The following is a 23543-nucleotide window of genomic DNA, read 5'->3' as shown; positions in this document are numbered from 1 at the left end:
CTAGTAGGAGAAAATACAGGTAGCAGCCTTAACTGCATGCCTTCCCAAAATTACAAGAAAAATTCTGAAGATTATTATTTGAGAGAGACATTTTAGTGCAAGGAGGCAGTCACTGCACAGCCGCTGAAAACTAGGGAAAGGAGCAGAACACTGGCTAATGCAGGACTGCCTGCTTCCCCTTTTTTAAATAGCAGTGGTCCATACCTCATCACTGTGCAAATGACTCCAAAGTCAAGTTGGCAGGTCTTACACCAGGTAAATCCCACTCTTACTTAAGGTAAGACCAACACTGGAGATGCTGTCAGCAGTTATGCTGCCTTGGGAGCACCGTTCCTGTGGGGTAGAAGCCCTGCTGTAGGTTTTTGACACGGCAGCACTTCTCTTAGCTTCTTTTTTTTTTTTCCTTCTGGGGTCTGAAGAAAACATCCTTGCTAGCACAGCAGACACCACGTAAGGCACATGGGGCTTCCTTAGCGTAAGCAGCACTCCTCCAGTAGTAAACTGCTGCTTGTGCAGACATAGCACTTCTTAAACTAGAACCAAATGTAAGGGGATTCTGTTGCATTTACACAGCAAGCCAGGGCTGATTCAAGAATGAGAGAAAAGGATGAAGTCATTTCCAAATAACGGCCACGATGAGTTATATCCACCATGAGCATGAAGAATCTTATTTATGTTAAAGCAAACCTGAGAGGTTGGGCAGAGTAGTGAACGTGTCACCGCGACGCTAAACGCAAAACGATCCCATGCTTCCTCAGCCTCACACCCAGGGTCTCTAATCCCCACAGAGCTGACAGACAGACAGGATCAGGATTTATACCTACAGCCCTGCCAGCCGTGCATGGGCCTATGTCTTCATCCAATAACAGACGAGCAATAAGGATACCTGCTCTATCCACAAACAGCTAATTAATGATAAGGTTTAGGGTGCCTTTGATGGAGATAACGGGGAGAAATGCCTCAAGAGGATCGCGCATTCACATCTAAGAACATTTGTACCGCCCTACCTTTAGTCATCCCTCTTTGTGTGTGTCTCTTAGCTCAGTAGTGCCTCGTTGTCCTGAAAAAGCACTGAAAGGACTATACTGAAAGCATATGATCTAATACAAGTCGAAAGCTGGACATGAGGAATGTGCGCCAGGTTTGGGTGTTATTTTGTTTTACCCTCTGTCCTGCAGCCTGGTCTTGAAGGCTGCCTGAAGAGGGATCTTTAATGAACAGGTGACTACTTCAGCACTTCTTCACTGAAATAGATTTTGAGTTGGGAGAAGAGAAAATAAATATAACACTTGTGCAAAAATGTGCATCTTTGTAACTTATAGCCTAAGCCAACAAAATTAATGATAACAACCTTTTTTTTTAAAAAATCATTCTGTAGGAGAAGGTATTTCTTTCCATAAAGCAGCAGCTGGTTCAGACCCCCATTAATATCATCTTAATTTATTAGAAATTCTAGCTGAAAGAGAGAACAGCTTTTACAATTCCCTTAGTTCAATATCAGTTTCTACACTGTAGATATTTAAGCCACTGCTGCTTAATTTAGTAACATTTTCATTATCCCCGAGGATTACTCAAGAACATTTACAAGGAAAGCCATTTGTGCAAATTGTATGGGTTATTGATAATTTGGTTTTGGCTTTCTTAACGCTATTTTCTCTCTCCCTCCATGTATATATAAATAAAATTAATCACAAAGCTTTTTTTTTTTTTTTTTAAGTTCATAGTGTATTTCATCTTCATTGCATGTGCAGTTCTAAGGCATTACCTCCCACCTCCCATGACAATCTGTTTGATAACTAATGCACCTACATAACACAAAGAAATTTTTCTACATGTAATCAAGTTGTTTAATGAGTTACAGATGTTTCATGCAGAAAAGCCCCATAATTAATGGTTGTCAGTTACTCAGAAAAGACATTCTTGAATAGAAAAAGGCTACCTTGCAACATTATTATTATTCATATTACCTAGAGATCATTCTGGCTTCACTTGCCTCACCACGTTACCACCACTGGGTTGCTCCTGACAGCTTATTTTCAGGACGGTGTCCAAAAACACAACTGCCAAATTTGTGGTCTTTCCTGCCTGGTAAAAGGAAGTCACCACTGCTGGGAAGAGCACGTGCTGCAAGCTGACGTTTCTGGATGCAATGGGGGCATGACACTCCCAGTCAAGCATGATCAAAGAGTGGGATTCATTTCAGGTTTATGAACGCTGTCTCTTACATCCCGTGCCAGCAGCTCATAGGGACGGTACACCCATTTCCAGTTCCTGGCCCTCTCTGTCAGTGGGTGGGTATTGCACTCTGCCAGCTGAACACACCACATGGATAGCTCTGCTGCACAACATTTTAAACAGAAGGAGGATGTTACCATAACAAGTGGCTTGCCTGTGGAGCCTCCACAGCAGCTCATCAGCCTGTGGGTGCTTCATGGAAGAAGGGTGCACCTCTCTGTGAAGCACGTTTGTCACCTCTGTCAGGTTTCAGTGATCATCCCACTAGGCTCTGCTCGAAGGCACACCACGGGGCAGCTGCCCCAACCCCAAGCACAGTCAGAAAAGCACCCAGCCCTGACCTTCATGGGGTGTTTGCCTGTCTCAAGAGCACTGCCTGTGAAGTCTGCCCCATGAATACTTCCTGTTATGAGATTCACTTTTCTCTGTTCTGCAGCAACACCCCCAAATTTTAAGCATTTGGGCTGCTGCAAGGTGATTACCTCATACCTCCTTCAAAGTCCAAACAAAGTTCATCCATCGTTTTTGGAAACAGGACTACCAAACTGTTATGTCCCTATTAAGAACTGTGGCAAGCTTTCTCTAACAAGCCTCAGCATCCTATGCCTCCAACACGTGGTGAGAACTGGACACATCAGTAGGGGTGCCTTGGGCCATCTCTACAAGACTTTGTCCACATTTGCGCACCTTGCAAAGTCAATACTGCTGCACCAGTAATGTTAAAATAGTGGTTTCTGTTGTATAAAAAAATAAACAGCTCACTAAGAATAGAGTAAGATTTAAGAAATGAGCAGCTCCAAGCTGAGACAGAGGTCCTGCTGAGCCCGTGAGTCCTGCCAAACAGTGCTGGGCAACAGGAATTAGAGCACAATATCTTTAAGCACCACAAAAGTAAGACCTGTTGCAGGATGGAAGGAACATTTTATTTTGGTGAAAGTTTAGAGGGGCACATCTGGTCTCCCAGTAAAATCTGAGCAAATTATGCAGTCTTACAATACCAGTACAATCTCTTTCCTCCCCATCCCGTGCACATTTCTGAGTATTTGTGGACAAGTTTTTTGTTAGTAACACTACCCTTGAACATGAATATAAGTGTCATGCAGAAAGGACTGAAGAAAAATATCTACACCCATATTATTTCATCAAATCAGCAAGTAGATTAGGCAGCTCCATAAACATTTAACAGTACTTAAATGAGCAGCCAGGACTGTCAAAGTCTTCAGTTACTACAGTCAAGTGCAACAGTGAGTTCAGCTTGGGCACCTTCCCCTCATTAGACTGAGCCCACTGCATCTCTTTGTAGCATTTGTGCAAAGATCAGTAATGGAAGTTGTGTTACAGATTGAGGAAAGAAATAACGTCTACAAAGCTGAAGTACTCTTTTTACTGTTAATAGCTGCCTCTCAACCACCAGAGTTTTAAGATAACCAGCACAGATGGAATAGTTAGTCCAAAATAGGAGTCTCCGACAGCAGGAGGTTTAACACAGCATCTTCTGAACCTGTAACTGAAGTGTGGCCTATTATCAAGATACAGCACAGGGCTTAATTAGAAACAGAAATCAATAAAGGTAATCTAGAAGGTATGAGAAAGGTTTTAGCAATTTTCAGTGTTGGTTTTAATTTCTCTCCTAGAAGTGTTTCCAATAATAGTGGAAGCTTAATGCTAAAGTAAGAGTCACCCCGACGTATCATTCTGTTGTTACACGATTTAATGCACTTTTCAAACATCTACAGTTTCCCAAGGAGGATGGCATTACCTCCTATCAAAGTGCCTGCAGCAGAGGAGGTCCTGGATGCACTCTGGGAAGACAAGGCTAACATTGTCTAAGATGTTACCTCCCTTCCTTCCACACTTGTTTTGCTTTGTTTTTAAAGAAAATCTTAACGAGCCCAGTCTGAACCCAGTTAGCTCAGGCTGGTCAGCAAGGTGCAGGCACTGAATCAAGCTGCTCTTTGTGCAAGACATGGAAAATGCAGGGCCAGGACCGAATGCTGTCTTTGAAACCTCAGCAGTAGACAAGACAACTGCAACTGATACAGATGACAGTGATGCAGCAAAGGAGCCGTTAAGTTCAGTTCTCTTTTTAAATGTTTTGTGAGATGTTATAAAAAAAGATGCAAGGACTTAGTGACGTGATAAAGGGAAAGCTGTTACACTGAGTGGTCTAGACATAAATCAGCTCTGATTTCACAGAATCACAGAATTGCAGGGGTTGGAAGGGACCTCAAGAGATCATCTAGTCCAATCCCCCTGCTAAAGCAGGCTCCCTACAGCAGGTTGCACAGGTCGGCGTCCAGGTGGGTCTTGAATACCTCCACAGAAGGAGACTCCACCATCTCTCTGGGCAACCTGTTCCAGTGCTCCATCACCCTTACTGTAAAGTTCTTCCTCTTGTTTGTATGGATCCTCCTGTGTTCAGGTTTTAGGCCATTGTTCCTCCAAGAACAATGCACCACCAAGAAGTGCCTCATTCATTTGCCTCCCACCTCCCTTCAGATATTTGTAAACATTAATCAGATTGCCCCTCAGTCTTCTTTTCCCCAGGCTGAACAGATTTGGGATTACTCAGATTCGGGTTACTCAGCCTTTCCTCATTAGGGAGATGCTCCAGGTCCTTCATCATCTTTGTCATCCTCTGCTGGACTCCTCCTAGGAGATCCCTGTCTTCTTGGTGCTGGGGAGCCCAGAACTGGACACAGTATTCTAAAAGAAGTGGCCTCACCAGGGCAGAGCAGAGGGGGAGGATCATCTCCCTCGACCTGCTGGCCACGCTCTTTTTAATGCACTCCAGGATACCACTGGCCTTCATTTGTCACAAACAGAGTTGAACACCACCACAGAAGGTATTCTGGCCAAAGCATAATCACCTACAGATCTCACATGTGATTACTGGGCTCCGGATGCAATTGGTGCTGCTGGACGCACAGACCCTACCAAAACATTGTAAAGGCTCTCCAGTGGAGGCAAAGAAAAATGGAGATTAGCTGCAAATACAAGATCTCCAACCTCATCCATCTTAAGAAGGATTTTATCCACGCTAAATGTCTTTCCTCTTTTGGGTTCACCAAGCCTTGCTCCAAGTGTAGAAACTGAATTTCCCCCACATTGGACATTCTTGTAAGTGACAAAGCAATTAGGTATGCTACACCAACAGCAATATTCTCCCGGTACCATCCCACCCACCAACCAGCCACGCTTTGTGCTGAAATAACAACCTGTTCAAATCTCAAGCGTGTCACTGATTAATAATTTAAAGCCTAGTGGCTAGACAAAATACAGACTTTATCTGGATCTCTTTTATTATCTAAATTGCTACCCGGCACTTGCACTGAAAGCACAAAAAAGGCATTCGTTTGCTGCAAGAAAAGCACCGTCACGTCTGTGGTTTTTTTGGCTAGAATAAGGATCCTTCATTAGCATAAGGTTTTGAAGCTACACTGAAAATATTTCAGGCACTTCCTTTCAAAGCACACAATTTACCAAAATACTTCTATATTTGCTATTTTTCCCCCATTTAGTTGCTCTGGCAGAACATACGAGGTAGTGATCAGACTACCACCATGTGCAACTTCCGATGTATCACTAAAAACACCTAAAATAACAGTTCACTATAATCTTTAATTTGGGTACATCAACACAGTAAGGCGTTTAATTTGTGGTAATTAAGATGCGTTATCAGACACTGAATGCTGCCCTGGAGGACCCAAGAGCCAGCTTTCTGCAACTCCAAACATCACCAGAAGGTAACAATGCAGATACAAAAAGAGCAATTCTAAACCTCCTCACACAAGTGGGAAGCACACCGTGGTTCGTTTATTTTGAAGGCTTCATCCCTGCCAAATCACTTTTCTAAGGAAAAAATGGAAACGGAATTTTTTTTTGTTTGTTTTATTATTTTGTGGTTCGGTATTAGAAGCAGTAAATATTTCAGCACAAAGAGAGAACTCCCTCTGAGCTCATTACCTACAACGCAAGCACCAAGACAGGCGGCAGGAAGCTCACACAGTGATCTAACCCGCGCCATACTATTTGCAGAAATCCCAGGGGCTCTGGACATTGTAATAAATGTGAAATATTTCCCAGATGAAGAATGAACTTCTAACCTTCTCAGTATTTACAGCCACTATGGCTCTGCCAGGCCGCAGGTTTCAGGCAGAACAGAAGCCAGCCGGCTGCATTTCAATACATTTACTGCTTGTTTCCCCAGCTTTCCTTTCAACACTTTCCACCCTTATCTAACAGAAATACTACAGATTCTTTCATTACTGGTGAGCACAAAACACATTTTTCCAGTGCTCTCAACTCACGTGTCATAAATAAATCCAGGACCCAGTGCCACTCCTCCTGCTGACAGGAAGGGGAAGAGCGCTGTCAACAACAGAAACGTGACTTGGTACCAAAGGGTTCCAGACACTGAGTTACTGCCTCCTGAGTGGGAAATAACCTCACCTGGCAATGCTACCTACAAGGTACTGGGCCTGAGACACATGCATTTTGCACCAAACATTAAGTAAAAAGAGCAAGAACAGAGCACCACACACACCTTACCTGTTTCATGCTTTGCCCTAAAGACCATCTCAATCACAGATGGGATTCAGCAATGCTAAACGTGAGGGGTTAGGATCATCGCAGCCACGGATCGCCCTCAGGACAATTTATGTTTTCTTCTAGCTTCAAAGCACCCCCTGAACATGCAAGTCTACAGCATGATGGATGACACGCGAGGACATGAAATCGCCATTTGCATACATGCAACCAGAACCTTCTCTCTTCTGTAGCTATTTGGTGCAGAGCAGCATTGCAGGTTTGCTTCAAGGTGCACCTTCCTCTTTTCAAGCAAAACACCTGAAAATCACGTTTCCATCTGATCCGTCACTGAGCTCCACACCAAGCTCCCTAATCCACTTCAGTCAAAAATGAACTAATCAACTCCAATCACTTAGAGATGTCTGTTTAGGTTAATAGAGGTGCCTTAGAGCTCACCAAAGGCAGCCGAGCCTGCAGACGACTGAAGGGTCTTGGGAAGGAGGGAAGCAGAGAGACAGAGCCCACCTTTTTTGGGGAACAGCCTGTGTCACGCAGCAGTACGGACAGAATTCATTCCATGCAGTTAATAAAACTTAGGCTAAAGCCCATCATCTTCTAGGACACACTTTGGGTTTTTAGTGTTCTGAACTCCTAACTCCAGCTCCCAGATACACTTTGTAGATAAAAGGATAGAGAAAACAAATCTTTAGAAGGCACTTCTTGACCCATAAATACCCTTCCAGTTAATTGGTGTAATCCTTTCCAGTTAAAGCTAGGTTTTTCCAGATTCAGTCCTGCAATATACATAAAGAAACTAAAACAAATATTTTTTTAATACCAAGTATCTGGGCAATATGAGCCTCCCTCTAACACCTTTTTTTTTCCCTCTAAATTTCACAGAGTAGCCTGTTCAAAAGACTACCTCCAAGGATGTGAAACAGATGGCATCCTTCAGCGTCAGCAACGTGAACTAAGTTTCATTACATGAAGGTAACATTTAGCTGAATTCAAAACGGTGCCAAATTTAACAGAAAGACATTAACTTGGAGGGCTGATCAGTTGATATACTTTTATGCAGTTATAAATAAGCTGCCTTCAATTATCTCTCGTTTACTTGCAAGAACACAAGTAGGACAGCTGAATTTACCTATTCCTTGCCAGCTGAGCACAGCACACACCACATACTTATACATGAGATACATCAAGGTACCCTATCCAACAACAACGAAGGGCAGCCACTGCGTCCTTACAGCCCTGGAAGAGCCAGGATGCACGGCAGCAGTTCCCAGCAGAGGATGCATGGCAGCTTGCTGCTGCTGGGGTTGCATGAAGGAATCAAGCACGTGACCTTCCAGGGCTTTACGTCCTTGTTAAGGGATGGAGTAAAGCTGGTCTTGGAACGAAGCAACAATTAATGGGTACTCTTCACTCCACGTTCAGTTTAGGCTTACAACGAGATAAGATGGGTAGTAACCTCAGATGAGAGTCACCAAAGGGAACGCCATTTCACTCCGACTGTCCCAACGCCGTCAAATAACACCACACTTACATAGATTTACTAGTGACTCTCTGAACTGCCATTGTGAAATATTAAGAAGAAAAAAAAATTTGACTGCACTAGCAAAATAATACTAGCATGCTTCTGAAATCTCCCAAAAACCAAGCCACATGCTTCAAAAGATACAGAAAAACAGATGAGAAGGGGATGAAATACCAAAAGCCTGGATTTCTTGTATGAACTCCTGCCAGCCTTATCCCTAAGAGTGACAGAATAAGCCTAAATTAAGCAAAATCATGTCATTAGTAGGTGGTAGAAGAAGATTTTTCCATTCTAGAAGAAAATGATACAACGATCAGGTAACAGTTACTCAAATCCTTCAGCAAATTATAGTAATGGGGAAATACAATTACACTCTAGTGACCTCTCCAAGGAAAGTAGAATTAAGTGAGATTAGAACTAAGAAATAAAACCAGAAATCCAACTTCCAAAATGCATTCTGTATAATCTTCAATATATTTTAATTCTGAGGCATTAAAAGATATTTTTTTTTTTGCCAGATGTACAAGGAAAAAATCAGCGTAAAAGAATTGGCAGAACATATTCTAAATTGTTGCAATGGAAAAAAGAAATCACATTAGTTTAGATAAGTAGCTAAGAGTGATCTCAAGACCACTTTCATTCCCAGCTGACCTGGCTGTATATTCTACATTAAGGCTATAATCTCAGCGTTATCTTTGATTTTCTTTGCTTAATTGTATCATACCATTAATAATATTAATTTCTGCCACTGCCTATAAAACTGAAAGCCTCATGCCAATTCTATAAAATAGATAATTTGGAACTGCATTAAATAGCACACCACGAGTTGCATTGAACTCTCATAAAGTGCAATGAATCATCAAGCCCTTAAGTATTTAAGACACAGTGCCTATCTGCATTCTTCCAGCCCAAGAACCAAGATAAGACAAATGGCGTTTGCTGCCTGACCTGAATTTGCTGGCTTTCAAAATTCTTCAAGTCAAATTAGGGCAATGTTGCACTTTGACAGGCCTCACCAAATAGTCTGCCCCACGTTTTAGCAAAGGGCAGAGCTAAATAAAACGCCCCTGCACCAGTAGCCTATGGAAGGCTGAAGAGATGCTCAAGAAGCCAGTCCCCAAAGCAGTCAGCAGTAAAATGCAAGGTGAAGCCAAGGTTAGGGGTAACTGGGAGGTAAGAATGAAGAGAGAGCACAATGCATGCTCAGGAGAGTGCTCCCTCCACGATGTTCATCACCAAGTGTAGCACCTTGGTCACGTCCGGCTTTACACAGAACTGGACACGGTGAAATACAGCTATGGGATAATGTAAACATGCTGCAGAAACCAATGAAAGCCGTGTTTTATACTCTGCCCTCCTAAGAAGGAGGACTTCAGCTGTTCAGTAACGGCCAACTTCTTCTGAAAGCTTGCTGCCCCTTCTTCATTTACGTACCTTTTGTCTCCCAGTCTCTAACCTTCCTCAGCTCTCCACCAGAAACATAGCCTCCTTCCTGAACACCAGGTAAAGCGGGTAAAAATTCACTAAATATACCTCAACTGCTAACATTTCTTAAACTTTGATACACTGTTGAGAGCAGAGTAAGAGCTCTGCTGATAGCATGCCTTTGCATTACATTTCGTGATATTAGAATCTAAAATACATCTTATTTTTCTCATAAAGGCTTTATCTATAGATAAGCCTTCCTTAGCAGTTGCTCCATGATTATTATTATATCTTTAATCCCTTCAAGACTTGTTTTTAAGACAAACTTGCTTGGACCATAATCCCTTGTAAAACAAGTCAGCTGAGCTCTTACAAGGATACTGAATGTTGTCACCAAGGTGACAATTAAATTTTAGCTGAAATACCTTAAATCAAGATAAACCTCCAATTAAGAAAAAAATCTTATTTGCACATGTTACATGAAAGGTTTTTAAATCAGCATTATCAACAACTCAGTGCTACTTCTATTTAAAGTAGCTTTCATCAGTAAGCAAGACAATTATACACACAAAATAAAACCAGGACTTACAAAATAATTATCTCAGCTATTACCTTCTGTCAAGTTCCTTGAAAGCAGCAGGATATTTAGAATTTAAAAAATACTTTATATAATGTCCTTTTCTAGAAGGACCTAAGTAGTTTTACAGGCAGATTTTCAGACATGATTAGCTGTATACCATTACATTTTCCCTCTTTATAAAAGCATATTGCATCGAGCACATTTCATATTGCATGAACATATACAGCAACTTTCAACCACTCAAGATGCATGCAACACAAGCAAATCCCTCATCTGAATTTTCATGAAATTATATGCACGCAAGAATAAAGCTCTTAGGAACAACAGTCTGGAGATCCACTCCCAGAAAATTAAATACTCTTCCTACCTTGTACTGCAAGCTCTGCTTGAGCTTCAATCGTCTCATTCTCGTTCTCTGCTATGCAGGTGTACGTCCCAGCATCCTCCTCCGTGACATCGCCGATGAGCAGGCTGCCCCCAGCACGCAGCACAATCCTCTCGGAGCTGTGTGGAACAAGACAAGAGTGGGGAACTGATGGGCAAAAGGCCTCTGCCTGAAATGGCTGAACAAACATAACATTTCTGGGGGCCATTTACACACAGCGTTCTCAGAGAGATGAGCTTTTAACTGCATGGTCACATCCCATGGGGCATCGGATTTTAAACCAAGTTCAACTACATTCATTCCAGGATTACAGGAAGAGTGAGCGCATCTTTATGCACTTTCAGCTTCAGTTTTTAATTAAACATGATCCAAGGTAGGCAATAGCAACTAGAATTTAAGAGAAACGAAAGTAACAATCACATTGTAAAAAACGCTTTGCAGATATAATGACTTACTGCTTGAAAAGCTAACTCAGCTGTAACATGCCAGAGTTACACCTGCACGACACAAAGAACAGTAATGCGTACTGCACAATGTACAGCAGTTGAAGTTTTGTACAACGATGCTCATCCTGGGGTTGTGAAGAATTCAGAATAAGATACAGGTTAAAAGAAATTATGACAACTACAGCAAGCTGACCAAGTTCCAATACAGGATCTGTCCCTGTGTGACTCGTAAAGGCTGCACGACAGTATGTAACTCAGCCCTCACAAACTACTGCTTCTCCTGCAGCCTTCAACCATGTTATTCTCCCACTGCAACCACCGCATCCCTTAGTGTGATATGACTTTGCACAAGACCTTTCCCAAAATCCTTCATCACTTTTCAATAAAACACCATCAAAAGGCAAAGATGAGATAACACATCGTGACTGAATACTGATCCAAAATCATTCTTATTTGCAGCTGAAAACAATGAGAGAAAGTCTATCTAATGGTTTCTTCTCTGGCATTGGACAACATTTTTTTTTGTTGATGTGAGGGGATGGAGTTATTTGAGGGTATTCATTGCATAGCACATTACCACAGTTGACTTTTTTGGTCTCTGTAGAGCAGTCAGTGTACAAAAATGAACCCAACTGCTTCCTCGACTCCAAATATTATGCTGGGGTTATCTTACTACAACCAACACTCTCATCCATTCGGTAAGCTAAATTATTCAGGCACAAAGGCTTTTGAGTCACCCTAATACAGATGTATGATATTGTAATTTGTTGATCCAAGTCCTGACTCAACAAATTTTAAAACTGAAAAAAAAAAACCCAACACCAAAATCCTTATTGGAATTCAGTGAAAGAAAAGAGTCCTCAAGGCTCCCAGGGAGACTTCCTATCCAGGCAACACCAAGAGGCGAGGGATCCCTTTTCCATCAGCTAAGAACAGAAGGAGAAGCACCAAGTGTTTGAAAGGACTTCAAAAAGTCTGTTCTTCAAAAACTGTAGGGAATTTGAGTGCAAAAAAAAAAACAAAAGCGTATCAGGAGCTTAGAAGAGAAATGTCTGAAGAACACGTGGATGGCACTGCAAACAGGTCCTAGCTATGAGGAAGACAGCAGGGAGATTGTCATGAAACTAGTTTTGGACCCGCTCAAGGACAGATAATAAGGAGAAAGACAGTATCTATCTAGATCCATATTTTCTTGTTGCCACAGCCAGAAAGAGGCAGAAGCCTCCTATCATGGACCACATGAGGGATCAGTACACAGGAAAAATAAGTGCTTTAGTGGTAATTAAAGGCAGGAAAAGGATCCTCCTTGACTACCTTGAGCAAGAAAAATCTGTACAGAGGAGCTGTGCACAGAAGCTGTGAAGCTTGTATCCTCTCTCCCTTCTATCACTTGCTTTGTTTATTGCGTGTGCCCAGGTAAATTCATTAGAACCAAACCACACAGAGCTCTTGCAATTAGCACACGCAATGAAACTGAACCCAGGAGCCACAGCCTGCAATGACCGCAAGGCAAATCTGTTCACCTGCAGTTCAGGAAAATGACGTTCTCCCCAGTTCTTGAAGCTTTGTCTGCACCTGGACGTTGAGAGCCCAGGAACACAGACGGGCTTTCCAATCATCATTAAGGTGAACAGAAAATGTCATTACAGCTTAATTTTGAAAGCAGTCCTGGACATGCCAAGGCTGCACTAGAAGCATACCTGAAGACGGCAGGCGAGTCAGACAAGTGCCTCTGCGGGGCTGATTCTCCCCACTGCCAACCTCCAGCAAGTGCAGTGCCAGGCACGCGGCGAGGCAGCAGACTCTAATGAGCCACTATAGCCTAACCAGCAATTGAGATGTTACTAAAATAATTAAAAATTACTAGAAGTTGTCACGTTAGGCAACAAAACACTGTCTCAGAGATCTCACTCAGCGCTGCCTGCTTCAGGTGGTGTTTACATGATTCTTTAAGTATTGAACTTGATCAAAAAAAAAGGTTTCTACTTCAGAGAATCAGTTTTCCAAGATTCTACACTGTAACGAAGATGAGCAGGCAAAATACCTAAATTAGCACCCTTACACGACTACTGGAAAAGCTCCTAAGGTTTCTTCAACACGTGTTCTTATCTGGCAAGAAACAAGGCTATAGAGCTCTCAGCCATCTTCAGACAAGCTACATTTTTAAAAGAAAATATTCCACTTGATTATTTTCATCAAGAAAACCTACGAGACGGTTTGCAGCCTACCAATATGGGATACAGGTTCACTGCTGTTAAAAACACAGAAGAAAAAATTGTCAGACTACTTGATGACTCCATTTGCATGCATTAGCATGCATTATGAGGTGGAATATTTCCAGGCTTAAAGCAAAACTGCTTTTGTAATAAAGTAAAAAAAAAAAATATTCAAATCTTAATTTTGCAGGGGTAGCGAGGCATTTCCACAAAAGACTGAAGCAATCAGATTTCTGACACCAGAGACAAAGGATCAGCTTCATATAGAAGCGATAACGTAATCTGAAGTGACATTAAGAACAACAAGAGAGAGATCATTCAAATATCAAGGAAGAGCAAAATCAAACCCAAGCCTTCTGTATGTATTCCATACAGCCTTCAGTCACAACGTTACACTCTCGTAACACACAATTCCTTGAGCTACTCTGGATACAGGAACAGTGTGCGAGTTCGGTATTTCATTATCGTGTAATATGGAGAAAGCTTTATTAAAACACTGCAGTCAGTTATAGCCTGAGGTGGGGCTTTCTTCCTCCTTCACAAAATACCGTTCCCAAAACATCTCACAATCTCTTTGCAATCTTGGTGAAGTAAAGCTGATAAAATTAGACAGGGAATTAGATTATTTTGTAGGATCTACCACCGGAAAAATCTCCATAATTACTCTGCTATGTTTAACCTTCACTGAGTTGGGCAAATGTAATTCACTTAGAACAAATCACTCGGAGCTCCTGGCAAACAATTATTTAAAAAAATAAATAAGAAAATCACACCTTCATGTAAAGTCTTAAGGAAAAAATGTGTTCACACCACTGAAGACTTTAACACATAGAACAACAGCCCGGAATTAATGCTGCACGTGCAACCTTTGCTTTGTGATTTCCTTACTTTAGGAAATGATTAACTATACAACAAGGTTATGGCTTTCTGCAGGCATTTCTCATGCTCGTAACATTTAGCTAAGCTGAGCAGCCCAATAACCCTGCAATTTGCTGTACTTCAACAGCCTTAATGTTGCCTTGGGTCCTTTCAATTGCTTATTTTCAGATCTGCCACCTCATTTACGGTAGCTTTTTTTTTTTAAATAAACATTTCTTGTGATTTGTATTTCATGCCATGTATATGTCCAGATACAAACTGAGCTGAATAAGATGTGCTATTTGAGCACAAACTTGTCGAAAGTGAATCCGCACACCGTGCAAAGGCTTCCAAGCAGAAGAGCATTTGAATATTTGAAATGCAGCGCTCGTCTCCCAAAATGTGACAACCCACCTCAGTAACCACTTCAGGCAAAACCTCCCTTTTCAGCTTTAGCATTATGGAAGCACAGCATCCCTCCTGCTCTTACTAACCAACAGGCTCACACAGTAGGACCCTTAGACAAAAAGATCACAGAGTTGGCAAAATCTAAGACTTCATCCAACATTTCCACTACGGCCTTTGGTATCAGATTAAGTTGGCAATATAGTAGATTGCACTTAGTTAAAAATAAATAAATAAATAAATGAAGAACTTTCTGCAAAGGCAATAACTTTTATTCAACCAGCTTTACACTTCAGCGGCTTTTCTCTCTTCCTGGCACAGACATTATTCATCCTGAGTTTACAGAGGAAATACAGCTGAAAAAGTAGAATCCACATTCAAATCGCTGAACTGCACAAGTATGACAGAGCAGGTGTGCATTAGCAATGCCGATCCTAAACTAAACACCCCCTGTATAATAAGTTTATAGCCACGTGAATTCACAGCAGGATTCATTTCTTCTGCTTTGGTCTGAGTCTAGCAGCTTGCTTCATGTTTTGAATCTCCACTTCTGAGCTACAAGGACCAGCACCATAAATTTATGTAGAATAGGGTTTAACTTTTTCTTCCTCTTTCCAACCACGTAGTTTTACAAAAAGTACTCAATCTCAAGTTTATTAGCATGGCCAGTAAATCAATTCAATGGAAAGCTTTCACAGAATCACCAAATTGCAGGGGTTGGAAGGGACCTCAAGAGATCACTGAGTCCAACCCCCTGCTAAAGCACGTGCCCCTACAATAGGTCCTACAGGTCAGCATCCAGGTGGGCCTTGAATATCTCCACAGAAGGAGACTCCTCCACCTCTCTGGGCAGCCTGCTCCAGTGCTCTGTCACACTGGCTGTACAGAAGTTCTTCCTCTTGTTTGTATGAACTTCCTGTGTTCAAGTTTGCTATGCCAATGACAGGTCACTGGGAATTTTCAACTTGATTCCTAGCAATTCTTATATCTAAAATTGTTAATGCATTAACAAAGAGCTTGAAGGAATAGACCAAGGGTCTGTATGGTGAGGTATTCTCCTTCTCCAAAGCGTCAAACAGCAACAGCAAGCACTTAGAGATCCTTCAGCTTCCGAAGACAGCCTTCCCCACCTCCTGGCCAGTTCAGTCTCTCATGGACTTCTTTGGGCTAAGCAGTGAGTTACCAAAAAGTCATCAGCCCAACTATCACTCATTTCCTTAAAATCTTTCCATCAACGCATTCTGGAAGGACTCCTCAAAGTTAGTTTTACAACAGTGCAAACTGTTAGCATTGCATTAAACGTACCTACTTTTCATTCAACACTCAATGCTTCCTCCTTTCTCACTCAAGTTAGTTTGGGAAATATTTTATCACAGTGAACTGATTTCACAATACATTACATTATATGCTGCCCGTCTGAGCAAGTGTCAACACTGCCATCATTAACGTTTATTCATATTTATCCATTAACATAAATCTTGTTGCAGTCTTTGGCAGATACTCCATCAAAACTAAACACCTTCCTTTTTTTCTGGTCTTGGATATTTACTTCCAAAAGCCCAAAAGCATTGTAAATCCTTTATGGCAATCTGTTTTCCTTAGAATGCAAGTTCCTATGCAGATTCTCCTCATAACTACAGTTTTGTGATAAACAGTTTAGTTTTGTATTACATGAATTGCCCCAGTTAAAAGAATAAAGTACGAAACACAAAGCTGTGCCTAACCTATTTACCTTTTAAAATTAAAAAACCAGGGATATACCTAGCCACGCTGAGTTTTGTTTCCTGACTTCTCGGACGCGCATATATAACTGTGTACGTGTACATGCGTGCATCTATGTCTCTACTGCGTGTGTACAGACAGAAGATGATCTAAGAGCTTTTGGAAGCTGTAAGGTACCTTGAAACCTGTTCAGATTTAAAAGATCTTTTTTTTTTTCTCTTTGGGATAAAGAGGATACATGTTTATAAGAAAAGCCTTTCTCTACATAGAAGAGGATTTAAACACAAATTAAATATGATTTGACACTAAATTAACAGCATATGCTAACAAGTTAAGGTACCCATTTTGCTGCAGTCTAACTACAGGCTTTACTCCAACAAAAAGAAATCTTTATTTGTATTTCTAAAGCTTTTTCAGCTGCTCTATTCAAACTACTAATAGGACAGCCATCAAGGTAAATGGAGTTCAAGAGCCCTTGTTGGCTGCTGTTTGAATCACTCCTCTGTTGAGCCAGAAGCACACGTAGCAGGCTCCGTGATCAGGCTGTGCAGAAACTGAATGAACTCGGAAGCATGCTTCTTCCTGTAGAGGCACCAGCAAAGCAAGGCAGCTTCACTCATTCACGTTCAGGCAGACAAGAAAGATTCTGCAGCACAGATCAGATAAATCCACTGCAGTTTTCAGTGTTGAAAACTCTTTATTACTCCTTTCTGGTCCAATCTCAAACAGAAGAAAACATCTGCTTTGAAGTAAAGAGGAATATTTCTTTGTCTTTTCATGTCCAATGAGTACATATCCAGAGGACATGGCACCCAACAGGTTCCAAAAACACACAGGCACCTGCAGTTTCTCAGCTCAGTGAGAGGCTTTCCCCATGAGACACATTAACTGGCTGATAGAGCAGGAAAAAGGTGCCATGCTGCAGGTCTGCGACTACCAACTGGGGCTTGACAGGGAGCCTGCACAGCTCAGTTGTTACAGGAGCAGACAAGTGCTTCGTAAAACTGTGTTTGAGAAATTGCTGCTCTTGTGGTCCCTGCTCCTGTCTCACCAGACAGCATCCATGTGGTGATGGAAGGATGCTGTCAAAGATTATGACTGCCCATACCAAGAACTTGGCACACGGTTTACAGAGGGATTTCTACCTGCAGTAGAAGTCAACTGGAAACCATGCTTGCAACAAGAGGCATAATGCTAAAAGCTAACACTAAATATTCTGAAAAGTCACGTCATGCATGGCTCACATTGGGCATATTTTTTTTTATCAAATGCATTTACTGATGTTGTGTCTCTGCTCATCAGTTGTAGAATTTCTCACTGAGTTTTGAAAAGAAATTAAGCACTTGGGAAGCCCTCCCAGCCTGCACAGAACAGCTCGTAAGGGAATTAACGCTGTATCCAGAGTGGGACTTGAAAGTTTGGGCTCTAAATCAAAGAAGTGAGAATAAAATGAGAGCTCTTCAGTTTGTGAGCTTCCTTGTGCACTGAATGTGACATAACCTAGAGAAGGACGGGTAGTGGAGGGGGCAGGCAGCAAGCATTTGTACAGATATATGTAAAATGATGTTATGTCAGGAGAAAAACAAATTAAGATCTTACCAGGCATATTTATTCTGACATTTCATCACATTCAATTGTGCAATTCTAATGAGAGGGAAACATCCTTTCTATGGAAATGATTTCTTATATTTACAAAAATGAATCAAATAAAATCTTGTGCCACCAGACTGACATCAACTCAATTTCTCAGAAATATTAGAACTGTTCATCATTACTCACAGAAGCTTGCATTTTCCAGATAAACACTGTTCAAATTACAAGCCTCTAGATTTTTTAATTTAAGAGTTGACAAAAAAAAATATATGTAGCTACTGCTGGTGCCATATAATGATTTGTGCATTCCTAGAGCTTCTTCCTGCAGTAGCCAATGCCATAACCTCATGGCTAACTTGTTTTTTACATCAATCTCACTACCATCTTCAGATGATAGAGAACATCCAACAACCTGCTTGTCATTTTCTTCTTGGTAGGACTTGTTCTGCTTTTTAAATACGTATATTTTTTTGACCATGTTGTTTTAAATGAACGCACCAGCAATGACCATGCGTAATAGTTTTCACTTAATGCAATCTTGCAAGCCTACACTCTTCTTGTAAATAGCATCTAACAGTAATAGTCTGTTTTAAAGTGAAATTATTGAATTCTGCTTTAACCACTTAAGAGTAAGTTCTTAAGAAATACATAGATGCACAGTGGACAACTCATCACAGAAAGAGCAATGTGAGTGCAGGTATCTCCATGGAAATAATATCCCACGATGAAGATACCTTGGATTTTCTGCCATGTTCTCATCTCCCGTAATTGCTTCTCTTACTCCAGTGGAAATCTAAAAGTAATTTATTCTTAATAACCTTCCTGCTTCAAGTAAGATTTCTTGCTTTCAGATATCTGTAAAGTAAGAACCGTGAGATTGTTCTACGAGTCACGTGAAATACCTTGTCATAGCACTCAGCCCAGAAACTCTCCAGCATTTGAAAACTTGCATCTGTTTTACTGGTTTAAAATTAAGTAGAAAGCAAATTATGCACCAAACCAAAATCATAACTTTGGCTCAGTTTCTGCATTCCTACTATGGCATACATATATATATATATGTATATATTAGCCATTACTCACTCTTCTGTGATTAGCTCTTCTCCATTTCTCGTCCATCTGACGTACGGCGTTGGAAATCCTCCAGCAACACATGGAAAAACCGCATTTTGCCCAGTAACTTTTGTAAGTGAAGACGGCTGCCTCACGAAGACCAAGCTCTGTGGCTCTTCTGGATCTGCAAAAGGTTTTGTAAAAGGCAGCAAAGTTATCAGACACAGAATCAGAAAATGATCATAATTAAAAAAAAAAAAGAAAACGTCTAATTTCTTCCCTGCCTCTTCAAAGGACTGAAGTGTCTTTACCTACAAAAAGGTTGCTGCAAAAAAACGCTCCCAAACCTCCTACATTAAAAGCTCTTTACCTTTCCCTCCACACAAGCAAACGGACTGACCACTGTTGGGGTCCTGACTCCTCAGGCTCTCCTTCTGGAACAACTTTAGCTAAATACTAAAGCCCTGAAACCAAAAATTCCACCAGCTAGTCAAGATTTAGTAATGAGACATATCTGACTTTGCCCAGCCAACCTCTGGCAATCACCCGAGCCACAGGGCTGGCTGGTAAGACCCAGTGTGTAACAAAATCAATTCCTGCTCTGGGCCTGAAGGCTGTGGGTGCTTCAAACGGCATGACACAAATTCACTATCATCTGCACAGACTACCTTCATCTTGCTTTCAATCCAGGAAGATGCTCTACAGAAAGCACTTGGACTAGGCCATGCCCAACCTGGCCTTCCAGGTGGCTGCCAGAGGCTCTCCTGTTAGGCTCTGGAAAATTGAATTACTGAAGCTGAAAGAGAATCCCAAGCTAAAGCGACAACAAACTAGACAATTTTCACACTGAAGTACTATAAAATTTATTCTAAAACAAAAATATACCATCATTTTCTATCTTCGTAATGGTGAAAGAGTTTTGCTTTGGCTTTGATTTAGGCGAGTTTTGTTTCTTTTCTTCTTCTCTCCTCACACCCATTAAGAACAAGCAAAAGCAGAGAGCATATTTACTCAGTCTTTTACTACAAGAAAAAAGCCATTTTGACTGTAAGAACTGAAAACTTATTCACCAATAAAGACCAACCAGCAAATATACCGTGATCTATACTACCAAAAATAAATACTGAGAACAAAAGGCTATTTTTCTGCACGTATCCATGACTCAAAGGGAAATTTTAGGAAAAAAACTTTGAAAATCAGCCTTAACTAGACATGAAACCAATTCATCAAGGGGTTCGGTAACACCCAGGCAGAAGAGAAATGCTGTTTAAATCACTGGCTTCTGCAGTAACTCCAGCATGCGTCTTGCACCATAATTAGAAGTAAATGAATTCCTAAATACCACATAGAACATTTCTGCAGTTAATTATCCTATCTCCTTCTACTTACTGCTCAAAAAAATCCCTGGTGTTTACGTTGCATTAATTGCTGTATTCTCAGTGCTTAGATGTATGCTCATCAGCTTGGTCCCAGATAAGCTCCAAAACTGAACAAACCCTCGACCTTTAACCAAAAAGTTTGCTTCAACCACCTGAATGTGAGCAGACCATTGTGCACCCGCGCTTAGAACGATCCTGGATTGTGCCATCTGTCCTCAGGCCCACGCACCAACCATCGTAGCGGCTTTGCCTGCATTCCCTGTGAGAGGCATCAAGTCTGCCTGCTCCAAAAATAAAACCATGTGTGAACAAGCGCGTACGCAGGGTAAAAAAAAAAAAAAAAAAAAAGCACATCACAGCTTGCCAGCGGGCCATCGTTACTCTGAAGAAAGGAGCTGCTATGATTCATTGGAGATAGAGAGCTTACTTCTCCCAGCTCACGAAAAAGACTTCAGTTAGAGGAAGCAGAATTCAATTATAAGATTATTTTTCTTAGAATCGTAGAATCCTTACAGCTGGAAGGGACAATTAAAGGTCGTCTAGACCAACTCCCCTCCAGTCAACAGGGACATCCACAGCTTGATCAGGTTGCCCAGAGCCTGGTCCAGCCTGGCCTTGAATGTCTCCAGAGACGGGGCTTCCACCACATCTCTGGGCAACCTGTGCCAGTGCCTCACCACCCTCACTGTAGAAAAACTTCTTCCTTATATCTAACCTAAATCTCCCCTCCTCTAAGTTTGAAACCATTTCCCCTTGTCCTACGCCAACAGATTCTGCTAAAGAGTCTGTCCCCTTCCTTCCTGTAGCTCCCCTTCAGACACTGAACGCCGCTCTCAGCTCTCCCCAGAGCCTTCTCTCGGGGCTACACAGCCCCAGCTCTCAGCCTGTCCTCGGAGGGAGGTGTTTCATTTCTTGGAGCATTTTTGTGGCCCTCCTCTGGATGCTCTCCAACAGCTCCATGTCTCTCCTGTGCAGAGGACCCCACATCTGCACTCAGCACTCCAGGTCAAGTCTCACACGCAGAGCAGAGGGACAGATCCCCTCCCTGGCCCTGCTGGCCACGCTGCTTTAGATGCCCCCAGGATAAGGTTGGCTTTCTGGGCTGCGATGGCACAGTGCAAGCTCATGTCCAGCTGCCATCCACCAGTACCTCCAAAGTCATTTTTGGCAGGGCTGCTTTCAATCTTTTCATCTCCTAGTTTGCATCGGTAGTGAGGGTTGCTGCAACCCAAGTGCAGACCTTGCACTTGGCTTTGTTGAACCCCATGAGGTTCTCCTAGGCCCATACTGTCTGGGTCCCTCTCGATGGCATCCCGTCCGTCAGGCGTGTCACTGCATCACACAGCTTGGTGTCATTCTTGCATTCCCACCCCTGAAAGTGCCTGCTATTAAGCAGCAGAGCTCAGAAATGTGTCGTGCTTGGTGGAGGATGAAAGGCAAACTGAAAGCTTGCTATGAGAAAGAGGAGAAAGCTGTCCATGGATGCAAATCTACACGATGAAAGTGTGTGCTGGGCACATTTCAAAGGTTCAGAAGAAGAATAGCAGAGAGGCTTTCAGGCATGTTTCAGATAACTTCAGAATGGAATAAAGTGAATGAAGAGCAGATTAATTCAAATCCTTCATTCAGATGCATCTCCAACCTAACAATCAATTACAGGGCTACTCAAGATTAAGAAAGCTTTCTGTGCAGCAGTTTAATCCTACTTTAAACAAGCAAACCAAAAAATCAAACAAACTAAAAAAAAAAAAAGCTTCGCAAAACTTAATTATCAACACTTTCAGACTCACAACAAAATAAGGAATCAGCATTATTTGTATCCCCTAGACTCAGCCTCCTTTAATGACACATTACAAAACTATACCTAGAGCCACAACAATTCAAAGATCAACACAGCATGGAAACTCATTAGAAAATCTTTAATTGCCAAAAGTCAGGAAAATCTTAAGAGCTGAAAGATAAACCCTTTTTCCTCCAGGAAATGAAGAACTTTACGAAACTAGTTTCTACTTGGAAGGTAATTTATTTCCTCAGCCCAGCAGATGTCCCAACTTTAAAATGGAAACAGTTGTAATTGTATAACTGGGGTATTTTTAAGTATCTTTTGGCACTTTAAATAATAAAAAAAGTTACACTGTCGTAAGAAACAGAAATATTAATTGCAAGGGACCTCTGAAGACGCTTAGTGCAGTCACACTATGTCAGGTGAACTAGTGGTCACACTATGTCAGGTGAACCACACTGCTGCCTAGGCTAGCCCTGAAAACCTCCAAAGATGGAAATTTAGCAACTCTGTCCGGCAGTCCTCAACCAGCAAAAATTGCATCAGAATTCCAACAGGAAGACTAAATCAGAAGAGACAACACGAAGCTCTGGAAATCATTAAGAAAACCCACGCAAAACACAACCCATGTTTCCCTAGTTTGGGAAAGCGTGATTCCCATTCATGCCTTATTCTTGGTCAATTTTCCAAACTCTGCGTTAGAGCATCTGGTAATACACAGTTCTGCACAATAGTGCAATAGAAAATTAGAAAAAGAACGCACTGAGTGCTGAAGTTTGAGAAATTGACTTTTGTTCTCATAAAAAAAAAAAAACTAAATATTTCAAAGCAACAGGCAAGTAACAATAGCTAAATCTTACAAAACAATGGCATTCATGCTCCTCCCTTTTTTGGGATCTGGAAACTTCCCAAAAGGGTCTAATATTTTAAGAACCAGAATTTCCCAAATACTGGCATCACTGGGTGCTCATCTGGAGCACTCTTAAAGAGCAAAGGACTAAACAATTTCTTCTGGAAAATTTAACAGTATTTTAAGTAAGGGATTGAAGCCTCAGAAACCAACAGATCCCCTCCTCTTACACGCAAAGGGCCAAACCCCATTTCGTAACCTGTCACAGTGGAGCTGCAGCTATGAAATATGGCAGAAATATTTGTAAGTCTGACCCATTCTGAACCACTGCAATGAGCTCAGACACCGATTACTGATTTTGCTTTGCTGTTTTCCGGCTGCATGATATAGGTTCGTCTTCTGAAGGGCCCAAAAGCTGCAGCTTAAGTGCCTGCAAACATTTTAAGCTATTTGGTTACAATAGCTTCCAGAATGCACCATATGACTAGTTTGACTTTAAACATACAAAAATGTAACACAGAGGATTCTCACTTGCTCCTTTTT

General features: G+C 41.6%; 1 protein-coding gene across 1 annotated transcript in view; it reads right to left on the bottom strand.

Moving 5' to 3' along the window:
• Positions 1 to 23543, bottom strand: part of NEO1 (neogenin 1) — a 138982-nt gene that overhangs the window by 85697 nt on the left and 29742 nt on the right. Inside the window, exons 4-5 of the mRNA XM_021407502.1 lie at positions 19019 to 19172; positions 10678 to 10814 (exon numbers count right to left, since the gene is read on the bottom strand). Coding sequence (XP_021263177.1) covers positions 10678 to 10814; positions 19019 to 19172 — 291 coding nt within the window. The remainder of the gene's footprint in view (positions 1 to 10677; positions 10815 to 19018; positions 19173 to 23543) is intronic.

Source organism: Numida meleagris, chromosome 9, assembly GCF_002078875.1.
Source record: "Numida meleagris isolate 19003 breed g44 Domestic line chromosome 9, NumMel1.0, whole genome shotgun sequence".
In the NCBI taxonomy this organism is placed as follows: domain Eukaryota; kingdom Metazoa; phylum Chordata; class Aves; order Galliformes; family Numididae; genus Numida; species Numida meleagris.
The sequence above is the reverse complement of the archived record's forward strand: the minus strand, read 5'-3'. Positions and strand labels throughout refer to the sequence as shown.